Genomic DNA, 20,479 nt, shown 5'->3' on the forward strand with positions numbered 1-20,479 from the left:
TTTATTATTTCCATAGTTTTGTTACTTAGATTAATATTGTTTTGGGAATAATAAAGGTTACTGAGACCTCCTTATTCGCCACATTTTAGGAGTAAGCTTCTGGAGAGTGAACAGTAGTGAAAGAGTTATTTCGATTGTGACCTAAGAAATACAACATTCAAATTCTTTCTCAAGGCACTCAAAGTCAGATGAGATGTTGATAAGGGATTGAATACATGGTGACACCTTTGTACAGGGAGGGGCCAAAGTATGACAAATGCTATACTCTATTACACAGAAAGATAATATTTCTTGTATTTTTTGGGATCGAGATGTTGTGGTGGCTAATGTACTGTCTTCCCACCCTGAGGGTTCAAATCCCGGCGACTACATATATTTTTTAGTGTGTCCCGATCCTACTTGAGGTGCTTTGTGGAGGGCAATTTGGCACAAATATAATTTAGAGCTTCAAAACTAGCATTTAATTACTTCAGTGAGAAATATTTTTACAAAATTATTTGGTTTTTACTCACTATAAGCAAGTCAATGACAGTGGAATATCCTCCATTCTTCCAATTCAACAATGGGTTCCCTTCACATTCCCAGTATTCCAGGTGTCCTTTCCCAGAAGTGTCAAACCATGAGTCAGATGCATCAATTCCATTCTCAAACTTATGATACCACTCTAGAAAGGACCTTGCAAACTTTTTGTCCATTTCTTTGTTGATTTCATCGTTCAGTTTGTTCTCAAACCTAATTAAATATAAAAAGAAAATTAATTAGGCCATTGCTCCCGCATCAAAACAATACATGTAAACAAGCATGAATACTCGTCACACATAATTAAATCAATATCATGTGCTTTTCAGGGTCCAAAAAAGAGCCACTCGGCTCATGAGTTTTGCAAAACACAATGCCCCTTACCTCCCCCGTTTAAAAAATTGGATGTATTGCCAGTTCCATGTATTTATATTTTCCATGCAGTAGTAAATACAAAAAGAAATCTATCTGAGTATGTGAAAAATTGCGATATCCATCAATATACTACTAGACAGAATGAGCAGCCGCACATTTTATATGTACGTACAAAAAATGCAGGGGCTGGCCCAAATTTTATGGGACTTCAATTTAATAATAAACTCCCAGCTGTGATTAAGGCCCAAAAAAGTGTGGCTGCATTTAAAGTCAACTACTTAGGTTCTTAAACTTCAAATTTTTTTATTCAATTGCTGAATTTCTTGATAAAATAATTTTATATTTATATAATGTTTTATTAATATTGTAAGGTGTACAATCATTATCCTGAGCATTTTGTTAAGTACAGCATACCAAAGTATCTAATTAAAAAGCATCATTCTTAACTGTATACACTAAGAAGTAATGGAAATCCATGTCCACACATAGTTACCTCAATAGCACCTTAGTGTGTGGCTTACACTAGGGAAATTCAATCACTCTATTCTACTTCAAGCATTTTTGGACCCCCAAGCTTCCAATTGTACCTTCAGGCATCAAACATCGTGGGTAATTTTACACTCCAATGTTGATGCATATGGTTATGAGATAAATGATGCGTTAAATGGAGGAAGGAACCATTTGGTCTAAATTTTGCTCAAATAAAGACCTTTATCTATCTATAAATGAACGAGAGATTTGTCATGCTGCATGTTAAGCAGAACATACCCACACAAAATGAGCAACAAAAAAGAGTTGTTGAGTGTTAAAAGGGACAGCTAAGTGGTAGCTTTCATCTCCCATATGAATAATGTTTAGGAGTGGCGTGTTTCGTAACAATATGGGTCTGTAATTACCCATTTCTATTACCATATCTCATAATGCAAAGTTTTACTTCAAATTAATAAAAAATGCAAAAAAAGGCATTCCTCCCCCATGCAAATTTTCACCTTCATGATGCAGTCTTAACAAACACCACAGGTGCATGTGTACCTTAAAAAACAGAACCTTGGATGTTACCTTTATTAAAATCGCACATGCACATCTTTAATATATGGGAGGGCCCAGAAGCACCCAGCCTGACTTAGAGATGGCAGTAGTTGTTTGAAAAATATCACCGTATTAGAAAGTACACAATCTATATAGCATATGTTTCAAGTTTGAAGATGCCACGTTGTTCAGTAATTGTTTGGCAGCCATCAATAGTCAACGTTTTCAGTAAATTTGTGAAAATGCAGAAAATTGGTCATCGTTATGTGATACATTACTTTTATTTGAAAGGCCTCAGCCCAACCAATGTAAAAGCTGAACTGGATTCTACTCTGGGTGAGTCTGCTCCTTTGTTTACAACAGTAAAATATTGGGTAGATGAGTTTAAACACGGCCGTACGAGCCTTAAAGATGAGCATTGCCTTGGTCGGCCAAATGAGGTGATGACTCCAGAAACGGTGAAGAAAATCCATAAAGTGATGCTGGATGATCGTTGACCTAAAGCACATCTAAAGCTAGCATACATAGTAGGCATTTCAAACAAGTGCGGTACATCGCATATTAACTGAAAATTTGGACATTAAAAAGCTGTGTGCAAGATAGGTGCCGCGTTTGCTCAAACTCAAGCAAAACCAGTGTCATGACAATGTTTCAATTGATTGTTTAGCAAAGTTTCACAGGAACAAAGCAGAATTTTAGCACCATTTCATAACCATGGATGAAACACACTTACCCAATACAAAAGAACAATCAAAACAATGGATTAAAGAGGGAGAACCAGCTCCAAAGAAGGTGAAGACCGTTTCATTTGCAGGCAAGGTTATGGCGTCGGTTTTTTGGGATAAGTGTGGGATAATTTTCATTGGCTATCTTGAAAACAGAAAAACTATCAACGGCGAGTGTTATGCAAACATATTGCAACATTTGAGCGAACAAATCAAGCAAAGTAGTCGCATTTGGCTATGAAGAAAGTGTTCTTTCATCAAGACAATGCACCAGCTTACAAATCCGTTATTGGAATGGCCAAAATTCATGTATTCATGAAAGTTTGAATTGCTACCTCATACACCCTATTCACCAGATTTAGCCCCCTTGGATTATTTTTTGCTTGCAAACTTGAAAAAATGGCTCGGTGGTGAAAGATTTTCCAACCGCAGAGAAGTGATGGCGGCAGTTAATGGTTATTTAGAGGAGCAAGACAGTTCTTATTATAAAAGGGTATCGAACTTATTGAACTTCGCTGGGATAAGTGTATAGAGCTGAAAGGAAATTAAGTTGAAAAATCAATACATTTTTTCCAAAATTTTTGTTTTCTTTGTTGGGTCAGGAACTTCTGGGATTACCCTAGCTTGACAGCAGAGATCTGGCACACCGATATTTAAAAAATTAAGAGCTTTTCGAAATATATTTCCACAAGTGAGGTTAAACATATTCAATATCTATTATATTAATGACCAGCACTAATGGGTTTTTATTACACTAACGCACTTGGAGGTGACCAAATCATTGATAAGTAACCACCATTCATTGATTCATTACATTAGCCTTCAAACTCAGATAAGCTAACATTATGCCACGTATAATTTGATGATTAAGGGTCTCTTCCATGATATTTTGGGGTGAAAACTTTAAAACTTTCTTCCATGCTTAACAATTAAGAAATAATGACATTTTCCCATTGATTGATACATCGAAACAAAATGTCTTCAGGGAATCTTATTGGCAAGAAAATAAAGTTTCCCATTGCATTGTTTTAAAATTATTTTCACCAAAAATATTGTTAAAAGACTAATTGATATATTTTCAAGTTCAAATTTTTTATTTCACAATGCAGGAATATGGTACCTGTTTATTATTATATACGAAATTTCTATTGAGGTTATCATTTGCACCGAAGTAAAGACAAGGAAACAAGGGCATTTTTTTACCGCAGTTAAAAATCCATAAATAAATATTATATGCCCAAATAAAATTCAAAATAGTAAAGAAATGCAGTCCTCATTATTGGAATATCAAATTAAGAGGAAACACTATTTCCGATTGATGTAAATACTTTATTTGAAGTATTTTAGCTATGTATACCAGAATCACTGAGCGAAAAGAATAACACCTTATGTATTGGTATACTACCGATTTAAACGAGAAGCGATTTATCCGTACACGATTGCCAAGCATCGGTAAACACGGCACCTGTGGCAACACTGTTTTCATCGAAATCAGTACACATACGTCACACCTTAGAAAGACCAACGAGGAAACAAGGAAAACAGCGAAATATATGGGACATTGAACATTGGCGATGCACGAAACTCTTTCCCGAAGTTAGGAATCTTATTCGACAGGATGACACTTTTATCAGGGTAAATACCAATAGAAATAATATATTATTAGTTTCTCTAGAAAATGTCTCCAGTGTTAAGACTACAAAGATATGTCTGCATTTTTGTCGCTGCATTTCCGTAGGGAGTACTTCATTTATGAAGAAAATCACGATATGATTACTAATGAAAATTCAGTGCGGTTACCATTGTTTTCTTAATTTGAATAGAAAATGGAGGAATCCTGAACTTGAAGCAATAAGAAATTCGGTGAAGCCCCTCCCATTAAACGATGCTCACATAGAGGAATTGATTAAAAAAAACAAGGATATCCATATATCGTTTCTCTTTGGTCCAGAAGGAAAACGTTTACATGATGAATTATGCCTTACTTTGAGTTCTACCAAACAGTCTCCAATTTATTCTGGATGGGAGGACTTCGGGTACCATTTGGGAATTAATCCACAGGTCATAAATGTAAGCACCCAGTCACCTCATCATTTTCAATATCGGGAAATTTTGGGATGCATACTAATTAATTTACTTTATTAGTATTTAGGTCTTGGATTAACCCGCGAAGACCCAACTTATAATATATTCAGAGCATTTGCTTATAAGGAAAATGCGACAATTGCTAATGTCATTGAAGCCCTAAAAAGGATAAAAAGATATGACATTATCATCAAGAACTGCGGCTTATTTATTGGTGAGACTTTCAAATGTTATTTCAAAAACAAATCGGATTTCGTTCATTACCGCTAACATTTGTTCTAAATTTTTAACAGATTTGGCAGATGAAGTTCACCGAAAATATAGAATATCCGAAGAGAGCGGATATTTATCCCTTTCAGAAGGTGATGAAAAACTTATCCATGCTTTGAATATAATGTCAATACTTAGCTGGCTTTCAATTTCATTTGGTTACATAACTTTATTCCCTGTGTTGCTTTAATTGAATTCTACATTTTAGGCACTGTTGAATCATCCAATGGGTGTTCTGAAGATGACGTTCAACCAACTATTATTAAATCGCCTTATAATTTTGCCACCGGACCCAATATTCTCAAATCTCATTCAGCTGAGGTGCCGGAAAGATGCGCTCAGATCAACATCCAAGTACATCATGAAAAACAAGAACAACAGGTAGAGTGAAACCCATACTCACACTCGTAAATTTCTGCTCACTTACATACATTTTCTGTCATAAATTTATTTTATATGAAAACCAACAGAAAATACTTCTGAAATGACAAGCTTCGGGATAATGCAAAGGGATACATAAATTTTGCAGGAAGCAAGACAGATACCCTAAGTCTTATTTAATGCAAATTTGACTTTTAGTCTCCATTCTGGTGGCGATCTATGAAGGAAAGCCTACATAGATGAAAATGATTTGCCATGTTGGGAAAAAGTCAAGGGAATGGTATGAAAAATACAGAGGAACGAATGCTACCCTGTGATAGGAAATGAAAACATTTTGCGAAAAACAAATTAAAATGATCGAGCTGTGTATGTTATACCTCCTCATGGGGATCATTTTTCCTCTCTTCCAGTTGAGTCTCATCCAGACAACTGGTGTATCACCAAAGAAACTGATTGTGATATGCACATTATCCCATCTCCCATAATCTCTTCACCTTTAGTGAGCTTACCCCCAAATTTCAAAGGATTACAAAAGTTCTGAATTTGACAATGACAGATGTTTATTAAACTTAATTTTTTCAAGTAAAAATAGTATAAGACAATGCATTAGAACGTTCTTTCATTGAAAGAGATTAACAAATGGTGCATCATCAGAGGGGCATACTCAGAAGCATGGGTTGTAAAATTCACATGAAAGTGTGAATATAATATGCTAACCTTTAGTGACACCCCAATTAAAATGGCAATTTTACAACTCATGCCGAAGACTCCAATTGACTATTAATCATTTTTACCAATTTGAATTTTCTCATTACAACATGTTATTTTTGTCGGCTCCATTGAATTACTGAGAATTATCACCTTTCCAGTTGGTCAGAGCTGCACCACGTTCAAACACTAGAGAGACATCATCAACACCCAAATATGGAGTAAAGGTTATGCTGACATTTGCATCAGATGGATATGAAGTGGCCAAAGCTGCAGCTAAAATCATGAGAGAGAAGAGGGATGGACTCCCAAGGATTGGGGTTCTAATATTACAGGAACAGCTAAATGCTTTGGCCCAGGATGACCAACTATTTATATCAGGTTCATTTAATCAGGTGAAATATTTTTTTAAAATAAATAATATTATTCCTGCTTTTATATCAAAGCTTTCCTGTCATAAACTTCCTACACATATGTGGATTATTCTAGTATGCCAGGGACTTTAAAAAAGATGAGTTGAGACTTGTTAAATTAGTGAGTGATACAGATATTATTGAAGCTTCAAAGAGAGCTGTAAAAATTCATGACTACATGACAGCAGAAATAATTTCCAATCAAAGAGCTCATCGAAACAGTTCAAAAGATGTTTTTATTAATTTAGTGAATGATAAGAGAGCATGGATTGCAGATTGGATCTTAGGTCCTTTGCTTACTCACAGTATCCCTCCTCCACAAATTCATGTACCCACCTAATTTACAAAAAATGCCAATTGCACACGAGTTCCTTAGAAAAAATACATTCCATAAATTTCACTTAGTTTTTTACGGCAATCACATTACTTACTTTATATGATAGAATTAAATGCTGGAAATGGGATTTTTATTAGCTTCACAATATGCACATGCAACAGATTTGTGATTTCACCCAAGGGTTGTTTGCATGTTACAGGAAAATAAAGGCAACTACTCACAAATAACAAAAGAAATTCACAAAAATATTTTAAATGTAAAAAAAAATAAGTTGTTTAATTACATGACTTAAGATTTGCTGTCATTTGCAATATTTATAAATTGAGGCTCTCTGGCTATTGAATGAACTCTTTATAAATACCATAACCAGGGCAGAGTCGAGACCATCCAGTTTGCAACATAATGGACACATCACCTACGCCTCCTTATTCTAGCCACCTCAATGCATTGGCTGATGCAAAAGTTGGGAATTTTATTCCTAATGCAGCAGATTGACTCAATAGTGAACCCCTTTCAAATGGACTTCTGAAGGGGTTTACTTTTGCCCAGTAATCCAAACTCACAGAGGACACCAATACACTATCTAGTTTTTGGAGCAATTCAAAACGGCCATCTCCCTATTATATATAACAAGTCCATAGTCCTTCCATGTACACCGTCATCAACAATCAAGCATTAAACTTAAGCATGATCGCGTTAAGTTACAATCATACATTAGCCCTGAAAATGTTAACTACTTTCTAATATTTACCACTAAAGAAACTTAGGTTAATGCCAAAGTACCTATATTAAATCATCTCCTTGTCATTTGGCCAACATCCACATGGGCAGTAGAATCCACTATTATTATTTATTCAATCATGTATGACCTTATTGTCCATTTTCACATTGCTCAAACATGAAGAAAATGTCGGCATGAGGTTATTAATTTGTTACAGATTTTTGTTTGCTTTCACGAATTTCTATTAGTACATATTTCACCATCTTTTGTAAATATTATTTCTTTAAAGAAAACTATAGAGCATAAAATGCAGCCCAATCCTGATAATCATTTTAACAAATCTCAGCAATTTGCGCATCAGTTTGGAAAATTGTTATGAAAGGAAAAAAGACAAAGTCAGCACAGCGATGAATCGTAGTAGTAGTTTTTAGGGGAGGCGACCGACAGCTAAGGTCATTTGCACCATAGGGGATGGACAGGAAAGGATGAAGGGTGGAGAGAAACCCGGCATCGGCATTAGCCTACTCTTTACGAAAGGCGCCAAGGAGTCCGCAGTTTAACATCCCATCCGACGGACGGCGTACTCACTCTAAGTGCCCTCCACAAAGCACCTAAAGTGGAGATCGAGATACCTCTGAAAAATATTCAACACCACCAGGATTTGAACCCGTGCCCTCAGGGTGGGAAGCCAATACGTTACCCCCCGCACCATCTCGATCCCCCGGCGATAAATTGTAACAAGTTAAAGAGACAATATAGGGTCATCAGGCTAGCCACATCATGCAGTAACTTGAAAGAAAGAGCTCCATAGGACAATGTATGAATGAGGGCTGTATTGAGACCAAGATGCTCAGAACAGGGAATGGTAGCCCACGCCACATCCTTGTGGCCTATGTGATAACACGTTTTAGAATCATTCTGGCCAATATGCACCAACAGATATCCCATGTTTTGATCTCCTTGGATATTCATTCAAGAAAAGCTAAGTGAAAACAACCATCCCTTTGTAGCCCAGATTTCTCTACTCTCCACATTTATAGGGAGGAAAGGTCAGAAGAAGGGTAAAGAAATCTTTTGCCCTGACTATGGCACACAATATAAGAATAAGCTAGCATGCTCACAGCTGTGGGTGGCTAATTCATATAAATTCTCTTTCATTACCATTCACAATGTAGAGTCAAAATAAACAACTGGAAGTTGTGCAAAGACCTTACAAAACTGATAGGAAGATATTGTCCACTTTTATGGTAATCTGACAGCAAACAATGTCAATGAAAAAGAAAACTAATAAATGGTGCGCACTGCCAACGACAGTTTCAGTAAACCACAAGTTCCTTGAAGCTCAGGTATATATATGGGAATCCCACAGTCTATGAACTTGAAGCTTAAAGGTCCATATTAGGGGATGAATTATTTATGACTATACTTTAACACCGAGAGCACATATTAACTTAAATATTGTTACACAGGGATTCAGATGTTACTGTGGCTAGCATACTGGCTTCCCACCTAGAGGGCCCGGGTTCAAATCCTGGAGACAGCATACCTTTTTCATTGATATTCCAAACTCTATGTGATGGGCTTTAAGGAGTGAGTATGCCATCCATTGGATACGACGTTGAGCTGTGGAACCCTAGGGGCCTTTCGTTAAGAGTAGGCTTATGCAGACGTCAGGTTTCTCTCCACCCTTCCTGCTTACCCATCCATCCCAAATGACAAAAATGACCTCAGGTGTCGGTTACCTCCCCTAAATTTATTACTACTACCACTTTGTTATACTCAAATAATCACAAAAGTGCACCTAGAAAGTGACCCCCAAATCACACATGTGAATGCCATAGTATATTTAAGTTTCCGCAGATTAATACAAAAAATAATGGCACGAGTTCAATGATTACAATAGTGGTATACTAATTCATACTAAGATTATTATCAAATAATACCACTGAGAATATATTCCCCTAAAATTATGTATGCTGGAATAGATTACCAATGCAAATGTCAGAAACAAGTTATCCTGAAGAATACATTTCATTAACGGTCAAGGTATTTTATGTGCCTCCCTTCAGACCAAGAATACAATTGTCTTAGTCATAGGAAAAAGTAATAAAGATCCAGATCGGTTCATCCAAATTGATTGTAGAGAGATAACACTGTGAATTTTATTGTTAAACATCGAAATTCCTTACATATTGATGCCTTAGTATAGAATTTGAAACTTCCTCTGTCTCTCCGTGGTATTGTCATCGGTTTCAGAAAGATGAAATTAATACTCCGGAGGTGTTTTAAACTGGCAAAGACCGGAGAAAATATTGTGACCCCAATTCTGAAGAGTAGCCAGTGACCTTCATTCATCTAAGCTTCAATTTTCTAGCTCATCTTAAAGAAGTGTGACCAATTGACTATTCAACCCTCTATGATGTTACCTCAAATTTATGATGAAGTTGGTTTTCAGGAACAAAAGAGTTTTTCGAAATTTTCCTTTTGAATGACTTCTGCCAAGTTTCATCCTCCATCACAATAATATCAGATCCATGTGGTCCTGAACCTTGGCATTTGATAGGCAGACTAATATGGGTGGGGGGAAATTCAGAAAGTAATGCATATGGAATACCCACAGAATATTTTGTCATAATTTCGGGCTGACATATTTCAACTTTTGGCAGCTAAATATATAATCAGCAATACCACTAAATTCAAAATAATACTGGTATTTTCAATGTTTGCTGTTGATAACTGGAAGTATAAAATTAAGGATTTCCATTGCTTTACAGGTGGATTACGTAATTCCCATCGTTACACCACAGTACTTGAACAGGATCATCAATGTTGAAAATGATGATGATGCAGATGCATATTGTGTTGATGCAAAATATGTGAGATACATTTACACTTTGATGAATACGAACTTTATCAAAAACGGATGCTTAAACAAAAAGTGTAGATGTATAATACCAAATGAATTTCTTCATTCAATCTTAAGGCATCCATTGCTTAGTAGAGAGCCCCTTTTCAAGGTTTGGAAGAAACTGAGTGAAACTGAAGAACTTAGTAGGATGCTCATCAGAGCCACATTAAGTAAACGCAAGCAAAAGAACTTTCCTTAATTTACTTCCATTAGAGCTGCATATATATCACCTTCTTGTGTAAATTTTGTTAACTAATATGTTTACAAACAATAAATTTATCTTTTTGAGAGTATTGCATTATTTCCGGCTGACTAAATATAAAATTGGCAACGTCATACTTACTCTTTAGTGAAGTATTCGCCTAAAGACCCATCGAATCCAATAAGACCATTGGGAGCGGCCTCATTAATTTGTGCAATTAGAGTCATCACTTGATCGGTGAAATCATTGTCAACAATGTCCCCCGATGATGTGACAAATTGTGTATCAGGGTAGTAGCTGCTCGACTCTTCAAGAAGTTTATGGGGTTTGGCTAATTGGTATACGACATTATTTTTTTCTCCGTGTACCCACTGAGCACCCATATCCACAACACGCTCCCCTGCAAATGTGACCATATTTTTGATAGTCTTTCCAGGATTATCATACTTTTAAATATATCTTGATTTCGTAAAGCACACAGCTGGAGAGTATGGTCACATACTTACCGAAGTCACATGTATATAATCTACCACCAACTCTATTTTCGGCTTCTAATATTATGAAGTCTTTGAAGCCACACTCAATCAAACGAGATGCAGTAGCGATTCCGGATACACCAGCACCAACAATTAAAGCTCGATATTTGCTCATCTTTAATTTGATTTCGCTTTAGTATAAATACCTAAGATGAAAACCTATTACCTCATTCACAAATTAATAGATATTACTTTCGTCCGTTGACGTAGATTCCCAGTTCAAGCAATATTTTGACATACCTCCGTTAAGTGTGAAATTTTTTTAAAGAAAGTAAAACGTCAGGAATCGCCACAATTTTCACTGCAGTTCACAGATAAAGCCGAAATACTCATTCAACACGGTAGTGCATCACACACGTGAAGCCCATAAAACTTTTCGTCTGTAGAAACAACGGAATAACCATAGAGAATAACGATACTCGCAGAAACTGATTTTTTTATGGAAATGAATATTCGATGATCTCGCTTACCTTGTTAAAACTTTATTGACTTGATATTAAGTCAGTCTCAAAAACTCATCTGAGCTTTAGCATGATTGAAAATTGAGTAATATGTTTATTCACAGACTTTCGCAAGTAGGGAGTGATGTCATCAATTCTCAACCTAACTTGTTCGCTTTCCTCCAATGGGAGTGCAAAAATCGAGTCTTGTTGTCAACTGTAGTTTTAAACATGGCTCTCAATATATGACTCACGATAGCGTAATGTGATTCTATTGAAATGAAGGATGACATATTATCAACTAAATGTTATTGTAAAATAAGTTACAAATACTTCATCCCTTTTAATGGAAAATCGTTTACTTATTCATATATTTTATGCAGTCATGTGACATACCTTTATGATATGACATGACCAAAGAATAATTTAGTAAATACAATGACATTATAATGTATTCAAAGGAAAACGTTAACCTGCTGTGTGCTGACAAAAGGATTTTTGGCCAAGTGTTGTTAGTTTTTTTTAAATAAGGAATCAAAGGAAGGGTGTGGCTGAGATTTTGGAGACGACGATAGCTTGCAATGTCTTATCACCATCCTTAAAAACCGGTGGTTTATAGCTGGATTTCCAGTAGCAGGGAGGATGTCCTGTAACTAAGGATTCATAAAACAGGAACGGGAGTAGCTAAGGCATATTTGGATTTGGAAAGTATAGCTGGAAGAGACATACTGGTCCTATAGGGTAGTATCTCCCATTCGGCAGTTACTTCAAATACTTCACGATGTGAGAGGAAGAGGGTAAAATCCGTAGTTTCCTACATACATGGTCCACAAAAATGAATGTGCCGTGGGTTTTTTGGTAGGTTGGTGCCTAGATCCTGCCGAAATTCAGATGATCAACAATTTCCATGAATAATATTTCAATTCTTTCATGTAAAGCATGTGCCATGAACATTAATTTAGGTAAATTTAGAGGATTCTTAATATACCATTTACCATTCATGGTTTCTTCTGATTTTCCAAAAATAATTAGGCTATCAATGGATTTAGTGTGTTCACTTGGTATTTCTAGGATTTCATGAGGATACTTAATTATTTTCTGAGGACATTTGTTAGCATGCGGAATAGGTGGGTGAAATTATTTTTTTGGGGATCATGAGTGAGTAAGTAATTATCATACTTGTCACAAGGAGATGACAGTTTTCAAAACAAAATAATAGTTCTTTTCTTCAATATAAAAAGTCATTTTATTTTTCAAGAGAGTAGCTTTAAAAATTTTCCAGCCATTCATGCATGGATTTATACATGATCAACATTTCAGCAAGTGTGCTTTTCATGTTCACAGAATCTGCAAACTTACAGTATGAAATCACAGAACATGAAAAAATATCTATAAAAATATTCCTTCATCTTTTCTTTAATACATAATGCATTTCAATACTTGTTTGCAGACAAAAATAGAAATTCCCACGCAGAACTACAAAGGAATTCTACATCGTGCACTGTGGAAGACATGCCATTACGTTTCACTATAAATAAATATGTTACATCAGTTTAAAACATACTTATCAACATACACAAAACATATAATGATATGATGCGTTAACAACTTGATTCACAAAATAAAATGCATGACTAGTAGTGGGATACAGTCAATGATAAAGATTCATTAAAAGTAGGTATTTAGATGTGCAGTTCTTAAAATAAGTACAAAACATACATAAACTCATTCCATTCTTAATGGAACTATTCTGAGTAACATCTCGATAAAATTTGTGAGCAAAATGTGGAGACAGTGACATCAGCACACAGGTCAGAAGGAGACAAAATTGTTGAAATGCTGATTCCCCAAGACCCCTTCCTGTGATTCACCTCTCTCATGTTTTTGGTCCGTCTATCTATTCACCCGTTATACTCTTGAGAAAAATGAAGAGAGCATGCTTCATTTCAGGCCCCTATATCTCCATTTACATCTTGGATAGTCTCTGCTTCAAATTGCTCAGCTCTTTTGCAATAACAGGTGGAAGGTCTTCACCAACTTGTTCCTCAAAATATTTTCCAATGGCATCAGCCTAAAAGGAAAAAGTTTGTTATTACAATTTGAATGCATTCCATTGACATTAACTCTTAAATTATGGTTCATAATTCAGGTTTATCAAGCAACAGAAATTTTGCAGGGAAATCAGGAGATATTCCTACAGGAAATGCCATATCACAAGCGTCAAAGGGAAGCCCCTAAATGTCTCATCATTTCTCTTAGTGGCATACTGGAAAAGACCTCAAGACTAATTAAGGTCAATAAGGACAAGTCAATTTCAACATCAATTTTTTTTCAAAAGGTATCTCTGAGAGGTGTCAAAATATGGCCCCCGAGTTCAATCAGTACATCAATATTCTAATATTTTATGCGAAAGATCTCATATTGCCAAAAATAACAGAAACAGCTACAAATATCTGAAGTGCAACTCAAAAGATATTGATTTCAATTTCGAAAAATTAACTCTCGCGATCCACACAATTCCATGCAACCACCCCAACCCTAAGTTTTCAGAAATACATGTATAAAAAATTATACTAAATAAATCATTATAGAGAAATGATTAATGATACTAATTGAAATTTCACCAAAGGACAAGTATCTCATATTTCAGCTTGTATTCTGTTTCAAAATTTCTGAGGTGTTCAACATTTGGAGAGCTTTTAAATGATTTTATAGTGGTTATTTTCTAAATCACAAGAACTCAATTTTAAGATTCTTAAAAATACTTTTCCAGATGAACCATTCCAGTTGGTACAAACCACATATTCCTACGTTGACTAGTATTCATTAGGTGTTATTATTAAGCTGTGGATAGTAATCATGAGAAATATTGATGATAGAAGACTTTTTCTTCATATCTAGAGAGACAAAGTCAAATAATGCAATTCACCTCTTGTAACCAGAAGTCCTTAGGCAAGCTGAAAAGCTGTTCAATATCAACATTTTCCTCAAGTCCATCTAATCGTAGAGCTCCTGGAGAAGGAACAAAACCAATCGGAGTCTCAACAGCCTCACCATTTCCTTCAACACGGTTAAACACCCAGTCCAAAACTCTGGAATTCTCTCCAAACCCTGGCCACAAGAATCGACCCTGGAATAGAAGTTATCTTCTATTAGGTATTATGTACTTGGCAGACAGGAGATCCCATGAGAAAGCTAATTTACAACAAGATACATATTAATCCATGTGCATGTATAATTGCATATATATAAGTGCATAATTAATAGTGAACATCTAGAGAGTAGAATTTACATATAATATCATTTATAATAAACAATATGATCACCATTATTTTCTGCCTCAAAAATGTTGCATGCCTGTGTTCAACTATGCAATTATACAGTGGACGAATTCAGTATATAAATATATGTGCATTTTCAATATTAAAGAAAACAGCTCTTTTATACTGTGGTATTTCATAGCAATAGATTCCCTCATGAATAAACTGAACTGAGTCACTGAATCGTTTCTTTTTTTCTGTGCTCTGAAAACATATTGTTACCTGTGAATCCTTTCGGAACCAATTGACATGGAAGATCTTTGGTAGTTTTACACCAGGCTTCTTCTCCATTGTAAGCCAATGCTCCAGATATTGACCAAAATTGTAACCAAAAAAGGGCCTCATTGCAAATGGGTCGTGCATGATAACCTTACCCTGTAATCAAATACAAAAGTGATTTACAAAGAGTTAAACACCAATCCCAAATGAAAATACAGTGGAATCATCATGATTGCTGGTGATTAAAATATATGTGAGAGAATTAGCTTTGGGTCAAGGAAATTAGCTTTGGTAAGCTGCCTGCAATTATAGCATTGCAGGTAGTTTACCAAATATGATGGAATCGGAAAAATTTTACTTTCAGTGTTCCAACTCTAGTGATATTTCTAGTTGTTCTGTCAAATACATGCAGTGACATAGACATCAGTATTAACGAGTCAAATCGAATGGGATTTTTATTGTATTAATAATCTCCTTTTTCTTACTGGAAAACTATGAGAAGTAGTTGCCATATTTTACCGCGTAAATGCAGACAGGAAAGTCATTACAATGCTGCATAAATATGAGCAAGGTATCACCAACATGTCAGGGATAATATCTATGTATTCAAATCAAGCATAAATGTGGAGATACAGCATTTGAGAATGACTGTGCTTTTTTCTCAATTTTTAAGAACTAGTCATGTAATAAAATTCATTACAATGTACATGTTCTATGGATTCTTCAATTATTTTTGCAAATAAGTGCTCATTATTATTTGGTAGGGAATGATTATTTTAAAGAAATATTTTATATTGAGATTTCATAACTTTTTTGCTCTATATAGCTTAGAAGATTGTTAAACAGCTACAGACAGCAGACAGCTGGCATACTGATTTTAAATAAATGTAGTATCTACAAATGTCTTGGCAATAATCATATTTCTGCATAGAATATGAATGCAATGTATACCTTATGTTCAGCAGCTGCTGTTGATTCAGATCTTAGTGATGCCCCAACAAAGACTCCATGACTCCAAGAAAGAGCTTCATATACTAGTGGCACACCTTGTGGGCGCCTTCCTCCAAACAAGATGGCATCAATTGGCACCCCATTTGGATCCTCCCATGCAGGATCAATTATAGGGCACTGGCCTGCTGGTGAGCAAAACCTGTAAAGGTATTTGAAGTTGATTCAATCTGGTTGAATTTACAAAAGCACACAATGTGACACACATTGTGACAATGCAAAATGCTTCATTTTGTTATGCTCTTATTATGTTTTCCGTATTGAGTTCATTTCCTATCTTTATTAAACCATACATATTGAAGACATCAAGTCTATTTGTGTCTCTCTTTCATTTCTACTCACTGCCCTTATAATGACCAGTCCTATCAGATCTCATGATTTTTGAGCATTTTTTTAAAATGAAATAAAATTTTCAAATGTGAGAAAAATTAAGCTAATTTTGATGTAATTTACTGAACAATATTATTAAAATATCATCATTGTGTCTCTGAATTATTAAAAGTTTGACAACAGTGTTGGCAAAAGCATTGATTATAAATAGTTAAAATAAGTCACCATGGCTGGATTCAAAAAGACTGGTTTACAAAACTGTCAGTTTTGCTTCTGCATACCATACAAGGTGTTGATAAAGATAATATGTATTGCAACTTAAAAATGCCTAATTATCTACTCCTGAAATGAATATTGTGAAAGGACCATATGTAAGTGCTACAGTTTTGCCATTAAATAAGGGAAAATTGTTTAATTGCAAATGAATATCAACTAAGATACATCATTTACCTGGAATTAGGATGAGCAGCAGGTATTCCTGATTTACGGTCCCATGGATTTCCTCTCCAGTCTGTCACAGAGACTGTTGGTGGCAATTCCTTCTCAAGTCCTTCCCAAAAGACTCCCCCATCACTAGTCTTGGCGACATTGGTAAAAACTGTGTTCTTAAATACTGTCTTCATTGCATTTGGATTTGTAGACATTGAGGTTCCTGGAAATAGAAGAGAAAAATTAAGATTAAGAGTACAATGATAAACTGGGCTCTGGGGTATGTTGAAAAGTGTTATACATAAAAGACTTTGAACATGATTGTACCCACATAATTTTTATAATTACCTAATAGAATATAAGAACATACTTTATCTACTCAGCAGTCAGTTTTGAGTGTGAATATAATAAGAGATTCTATTTATTGAATTTTCAATTCTTCCAGTAGCTTATCAGGCCCATAACCCCGGCGAAATTGAATGCCAACTGCATTATTTTCTTTTTAAATGTGAATATCTCATAGCCCATACCCTAGCTCCATTTACAATTTCTTTTACTTTCAATATGTATGTGCAAGGTTTGTATGTGCAAGGTATGTATGTGCATTGATTTCTTTTAAGCACTAACATACAGCATTTCCAAGACATACTGGCTAATAAAGGTTTTCACATTTAAAATATTTCAGTTAAACTTATTACTCATTTATCTTTGTAGTTCTACTTGAAGATAGGAAATAAATGATAACACTGCAATAAATGAATGAATAATATGACAAATTTGGTATGTATGCTCTTAAACTTACAGATAAACAAATATGTGATCTTAAAACTCTCGAAGTAACTATGACAAAAAATTTAGATGTCGCCTACATCTTTAAAAATATAAAATTCTATGGGGTAAAAAATTGCTACTGTAGGTACATGATTGGCTGCTTAAGAAGGCATCGCTACAACTCCATCCAGTAATTGGTTTTACAAATGCCTTCATAATGCAAGTGCGTCAGTTTCTAAACACAGGCAGAGCTTTATTATAGAGGCAAAATAATACAGGACAATGTATGATGTAACGAAGAGTAGGGTGTCAAAAGAGATGATTCTCTCATAAAGATGATACTTCTTCAATTAAATGCACCACTTTGTGTTTTGAGAAAACAATCCGGAAAACATGGCTACAATATGGCAACAATGTTGGGTATTTTTAGGAATTTAGGCATGTGTAATTAGGTATCTTTACTGAATATGCCTCAACCTCAAAAAGGTAAAACTGGGTAAACATTTGACAAATCATAAAATCCAGGCTTGGGATGAAAGTCGTGAAATAATTGGAGTGGTATTGAGATTGTAATGTTACCTGGTGCTACTCCAAAGAATCCATTTTCTGGGTTGATTGCTCTAAGTTGTCCATTTGCATCAAATTTCATCCAGGCGATGTCATCACCTACACATTCCACTTTGTATCCGGGTAAAGTAGGAGTCATCATAGCCAAATTTGTTTTTCCACAGGCACTGGGGAATGCAGCAGCCATATATCTCTTCTTTCCCTTGGGGTTCGTTACTCCCAAAATCTAAACCAAACAAACAGAATTAATAAAAAAACATAGCTGAAATATGTGTAATTGGTACATGATGAATGGAGCATTATTGTGGAGTGGCAATCTATTAAATCCAATGGCAAAAGTTTTCTACATTTTTGAGTAACAAAATTTTGGGCAGTTACAACTCAAGCTCCAACAGATTAAATTAAGGGATTTAACTTATTTGACAGCTTCATTATATGAATTCATCACCTTAGATGTTTCACATACTCTCACATTTGGAGATTTTATGAATCTTAGAGCCTAATAATAAATAATGACCAGACAAACATGGTGTATGCCTTCGAAAGTAGCTTAAATATTAATTTTTTCAAATACGGAAATGCAATTACAAGAGTCCACAGATATGTTATTTTCCTCTGTCAGTGTTGATAAAAGGTGTATCACCATCATACCTAGTATCAAAACCAGTTGAGGAAAATAAAGTATCTGTGGAACCTTGGAATTCCATTTCCTGTTTTGAAAAAAATCAAATAGTAGTTCCAACATATTTCCCCTGATAGCATTGAAGCTTACATTGTACTTATCTGCATGGATGCAGTTTCTGTGCGCTAACCACAGAGTGATGCTCAAAGCATTGCTCATAAATACCAAAATAAATATTTCAGAAATTTGCATTATTTGTATCCAACATTTACAACTGAAGCACTAAAACAAAGTGGCATTTATCCATTACTGTATGCTGGGTAAAAAAACAAGCATTACTACAAGCATGGCCATAATGGGATATTAATTTGATGGTGTTTAGAATTTCAAGAAACTTACCAGCATATGCTCGGCAAGCCATCCTTCCCTCCTGGCAATAGTTGATCCAATTCGAAGAGCAAAACATTTTTTTCCAAGTAAAGAGTTTCCCCCGTAACCACTGCCAAAAGAGACTATCTCATTTGTTTCAGGCCGGTGCATAATGATGGTGGCTTCGGGATTGCAAGGCCATGTGGGTCCATTTGGAATTTCCAGGGGGCATCCAACTGAGTGAAGGCCTCGGACAAATGCATCTGGGTGGTCACTCTTGGCAAGAGTCTCAAGCACGTTGGCACCCATCCTTGTCATGATACGCATGGATGCAACAACATATGGAGAATCTGTGACTTCAAGACCAATTTTTGCAAGGGGTGATCCAACTGGCCCCATGCTGAAAGGAATGACATACATGGTACGCCCTGAAAGGAGAATAAATTATTAGTATTTTCACAGTACGAATAATAAGAATTATGTTTTTATATGATTATAAACATATATATATATACAATGAAGCCATTAGGAATAGGTTTCCTAGTTTCAAATCTATCCAGTATGAATCATGAACATAATTATGATTGTTTATTTCATTTGATTGTTAAAAGCCATTGTATCTTAATTCACTTTTAAATTTCACTCAAGTAGCTCTGATACTAATGTTATCTTCAAATAGTTTATCTTAATTAGTTCCCATGACATTATGGAAATTTAAAAGAACAGTTTTTTTAAAGAGAATCATTATTTTTTCAGTTCATAGTTACTCACCTTTCATACAGCCAGGAAACCTCCTCTGTTTCTCAACCTCCATGTCATCTGGTGACATCCAATTGCCAAGTGTTCCTTTAACTCCAGGCTTGGTGGTTGGTATGGTTTCTCTGCGGTCTTTTGTGCACATGAATGTGCGCGATTCCACTCTGGCCACATCCTTAGGATCTGTTCTTGCCAGCCAACTGGAAGTGAATCACACGAATATATAAATTTTCTGTCATTTCTTTTGGGCTTCCAGTTTTATTGCTCAAAATTAGACCAGATGACAAAAATAACTGCATCAAACCCATGAAAAATAAGTTCAACGGAGCAAAAGTATTTTTTGCTAAATTTACAAAGAATGATGATGATTCAACATTAATCCATGATTTAGACACTCAAGTATAGGAAAGTAAATCATATTTTTTTTAAATTTTGGCTT

The 20,479-nt window shown here is 35.3% G+C and overlaps 3 protein-coding genes across 5 annotated transcripts in view; 1 reads left to right on the plus strand and 2 right to left on the minus strand.

Moving 5' to 3' along the window:
• LOC139693652 (uncharacterized) overlaps positions 1 to 11,740 on the minus strand; it is a 51,793-nt gene extending 40,053 nt beyond the window's left edge. Inside the window, exons 1-3 of the mRNA XM_071591891.1 lie at positions 11,180 to 11,740; positions 10,815 to 11,073; positions 513 to 732 (exon numbers count right to left, since the gene is read on the minus strand). Coding sequence (XP_071447992.1) covers positions 513 to 732; positions 10,815 to 11,073; positions 11,180 to 11,324 — 624 coding nt within the window. The 5' untranslated portion in view covers positions 11,325 to 11,740. The remainder of the gene's footprint in view (positions 1 to 512; positions 733 to 10,814; positions 11,074 to 11,179) is intronic.
• Positions 4,166 to 10,759, plus strand: LOC139693790 (uncharacterized). Of its 2 annotated transcripts, none has more exons than XM_071592067.1 (7): positions 4,166 to 4,283; positions 4,387 to 4,718; positions 4,794 to 4,947; positions 5,027 to 5,095; positions 5,212 to 5,384; positions 6,254 to 6,487; positions 10,338 to 10,759. In XM_071592067.1, exons 2-7 carry the CDS (start codon positions 4,428 to 4,430, stop codon positions 10,668 to 10,670), a joined length of 1,254 nt encoding a protein of 417 aa, XP_071448168.1. In that variant the 5' UTR covers positions 4,166 to 4,283; positions 4,387 to 4,427; the 3' UTR covers positions 10,671 to 10,759. The 2 variants fall into 2 exon arrangements, with proteins under 2 accessions (XP_071448168.1, XP_071448170.1); XM_071592069.1 differs by having other exon boundaries at positions 4,472 to 4,718.
• Positions 11,741 to 12,868: 1,128 nt separating the features above from the next.
• The window catches only part of LOC139694371 (phosphoenolpyruvate carboxykinase, cytosolic [GTP]-like), a 127,421-nt gene continuing 119,810 nt past the window's right edge, over positions 12,869 to 20,479 (minus strand). For both annotated transcript variants that reach the window (XM_071592877.1, XM_071592876.1), the window contains exons 4-11: positions 20,056 to 20,240; positions 19,315 to 19,712; positions 18,306 to 18,519; positions 16,977 to 17,178; positions 16,140 to 16,338; positions 15,192 to 15,344; positions 14,579 to 14,779; positions 12,869 to 13,720 (exon numbers count right to left, since the gene is read on the minus strand). In XM_071592877.1, coding sequence (XP_071448978.1) covers positions 13,616 to 13,720; positions 14,579 to 14,779; positions 15,192 to 15,344; positions 16,140 to 16,338; positions 16,977 to 17,178; positions 18,306 to 18,519; positions 19,315 to 19,712; positions 20,056 to 20,240 — 1,657 coding nt within the window. In that variant the 3' untranslated portion in view covers positions 12,869 to 13,615. The remainder of the gene's footprint in view (positions 13,721 to 14,578; positions 14,780 to 15,191; positions 15,345 to 16,139; positions 16,339 to 16,976; positions 17,179 to 18,305; positions 18,520 to 19,314; positions 19,713 to 20,055; positions 20,241 to 20,479) is intronic.

Source organism: Hetaerina americana, unplaced genomic scaffold, assembly GCF_022747635.1.
Source record: "Hetaerina americana unplaced genomic scaffold, ioHetAmer1.1.p SCAF_5, whole genome shotgun sequence".
Taxonomy (NCBI): Eukaryota; Metazoa; Arthropoda; class Insecta; order Odonata; family Calopterygidae; genus Hetaerina; species Hetaerina americana.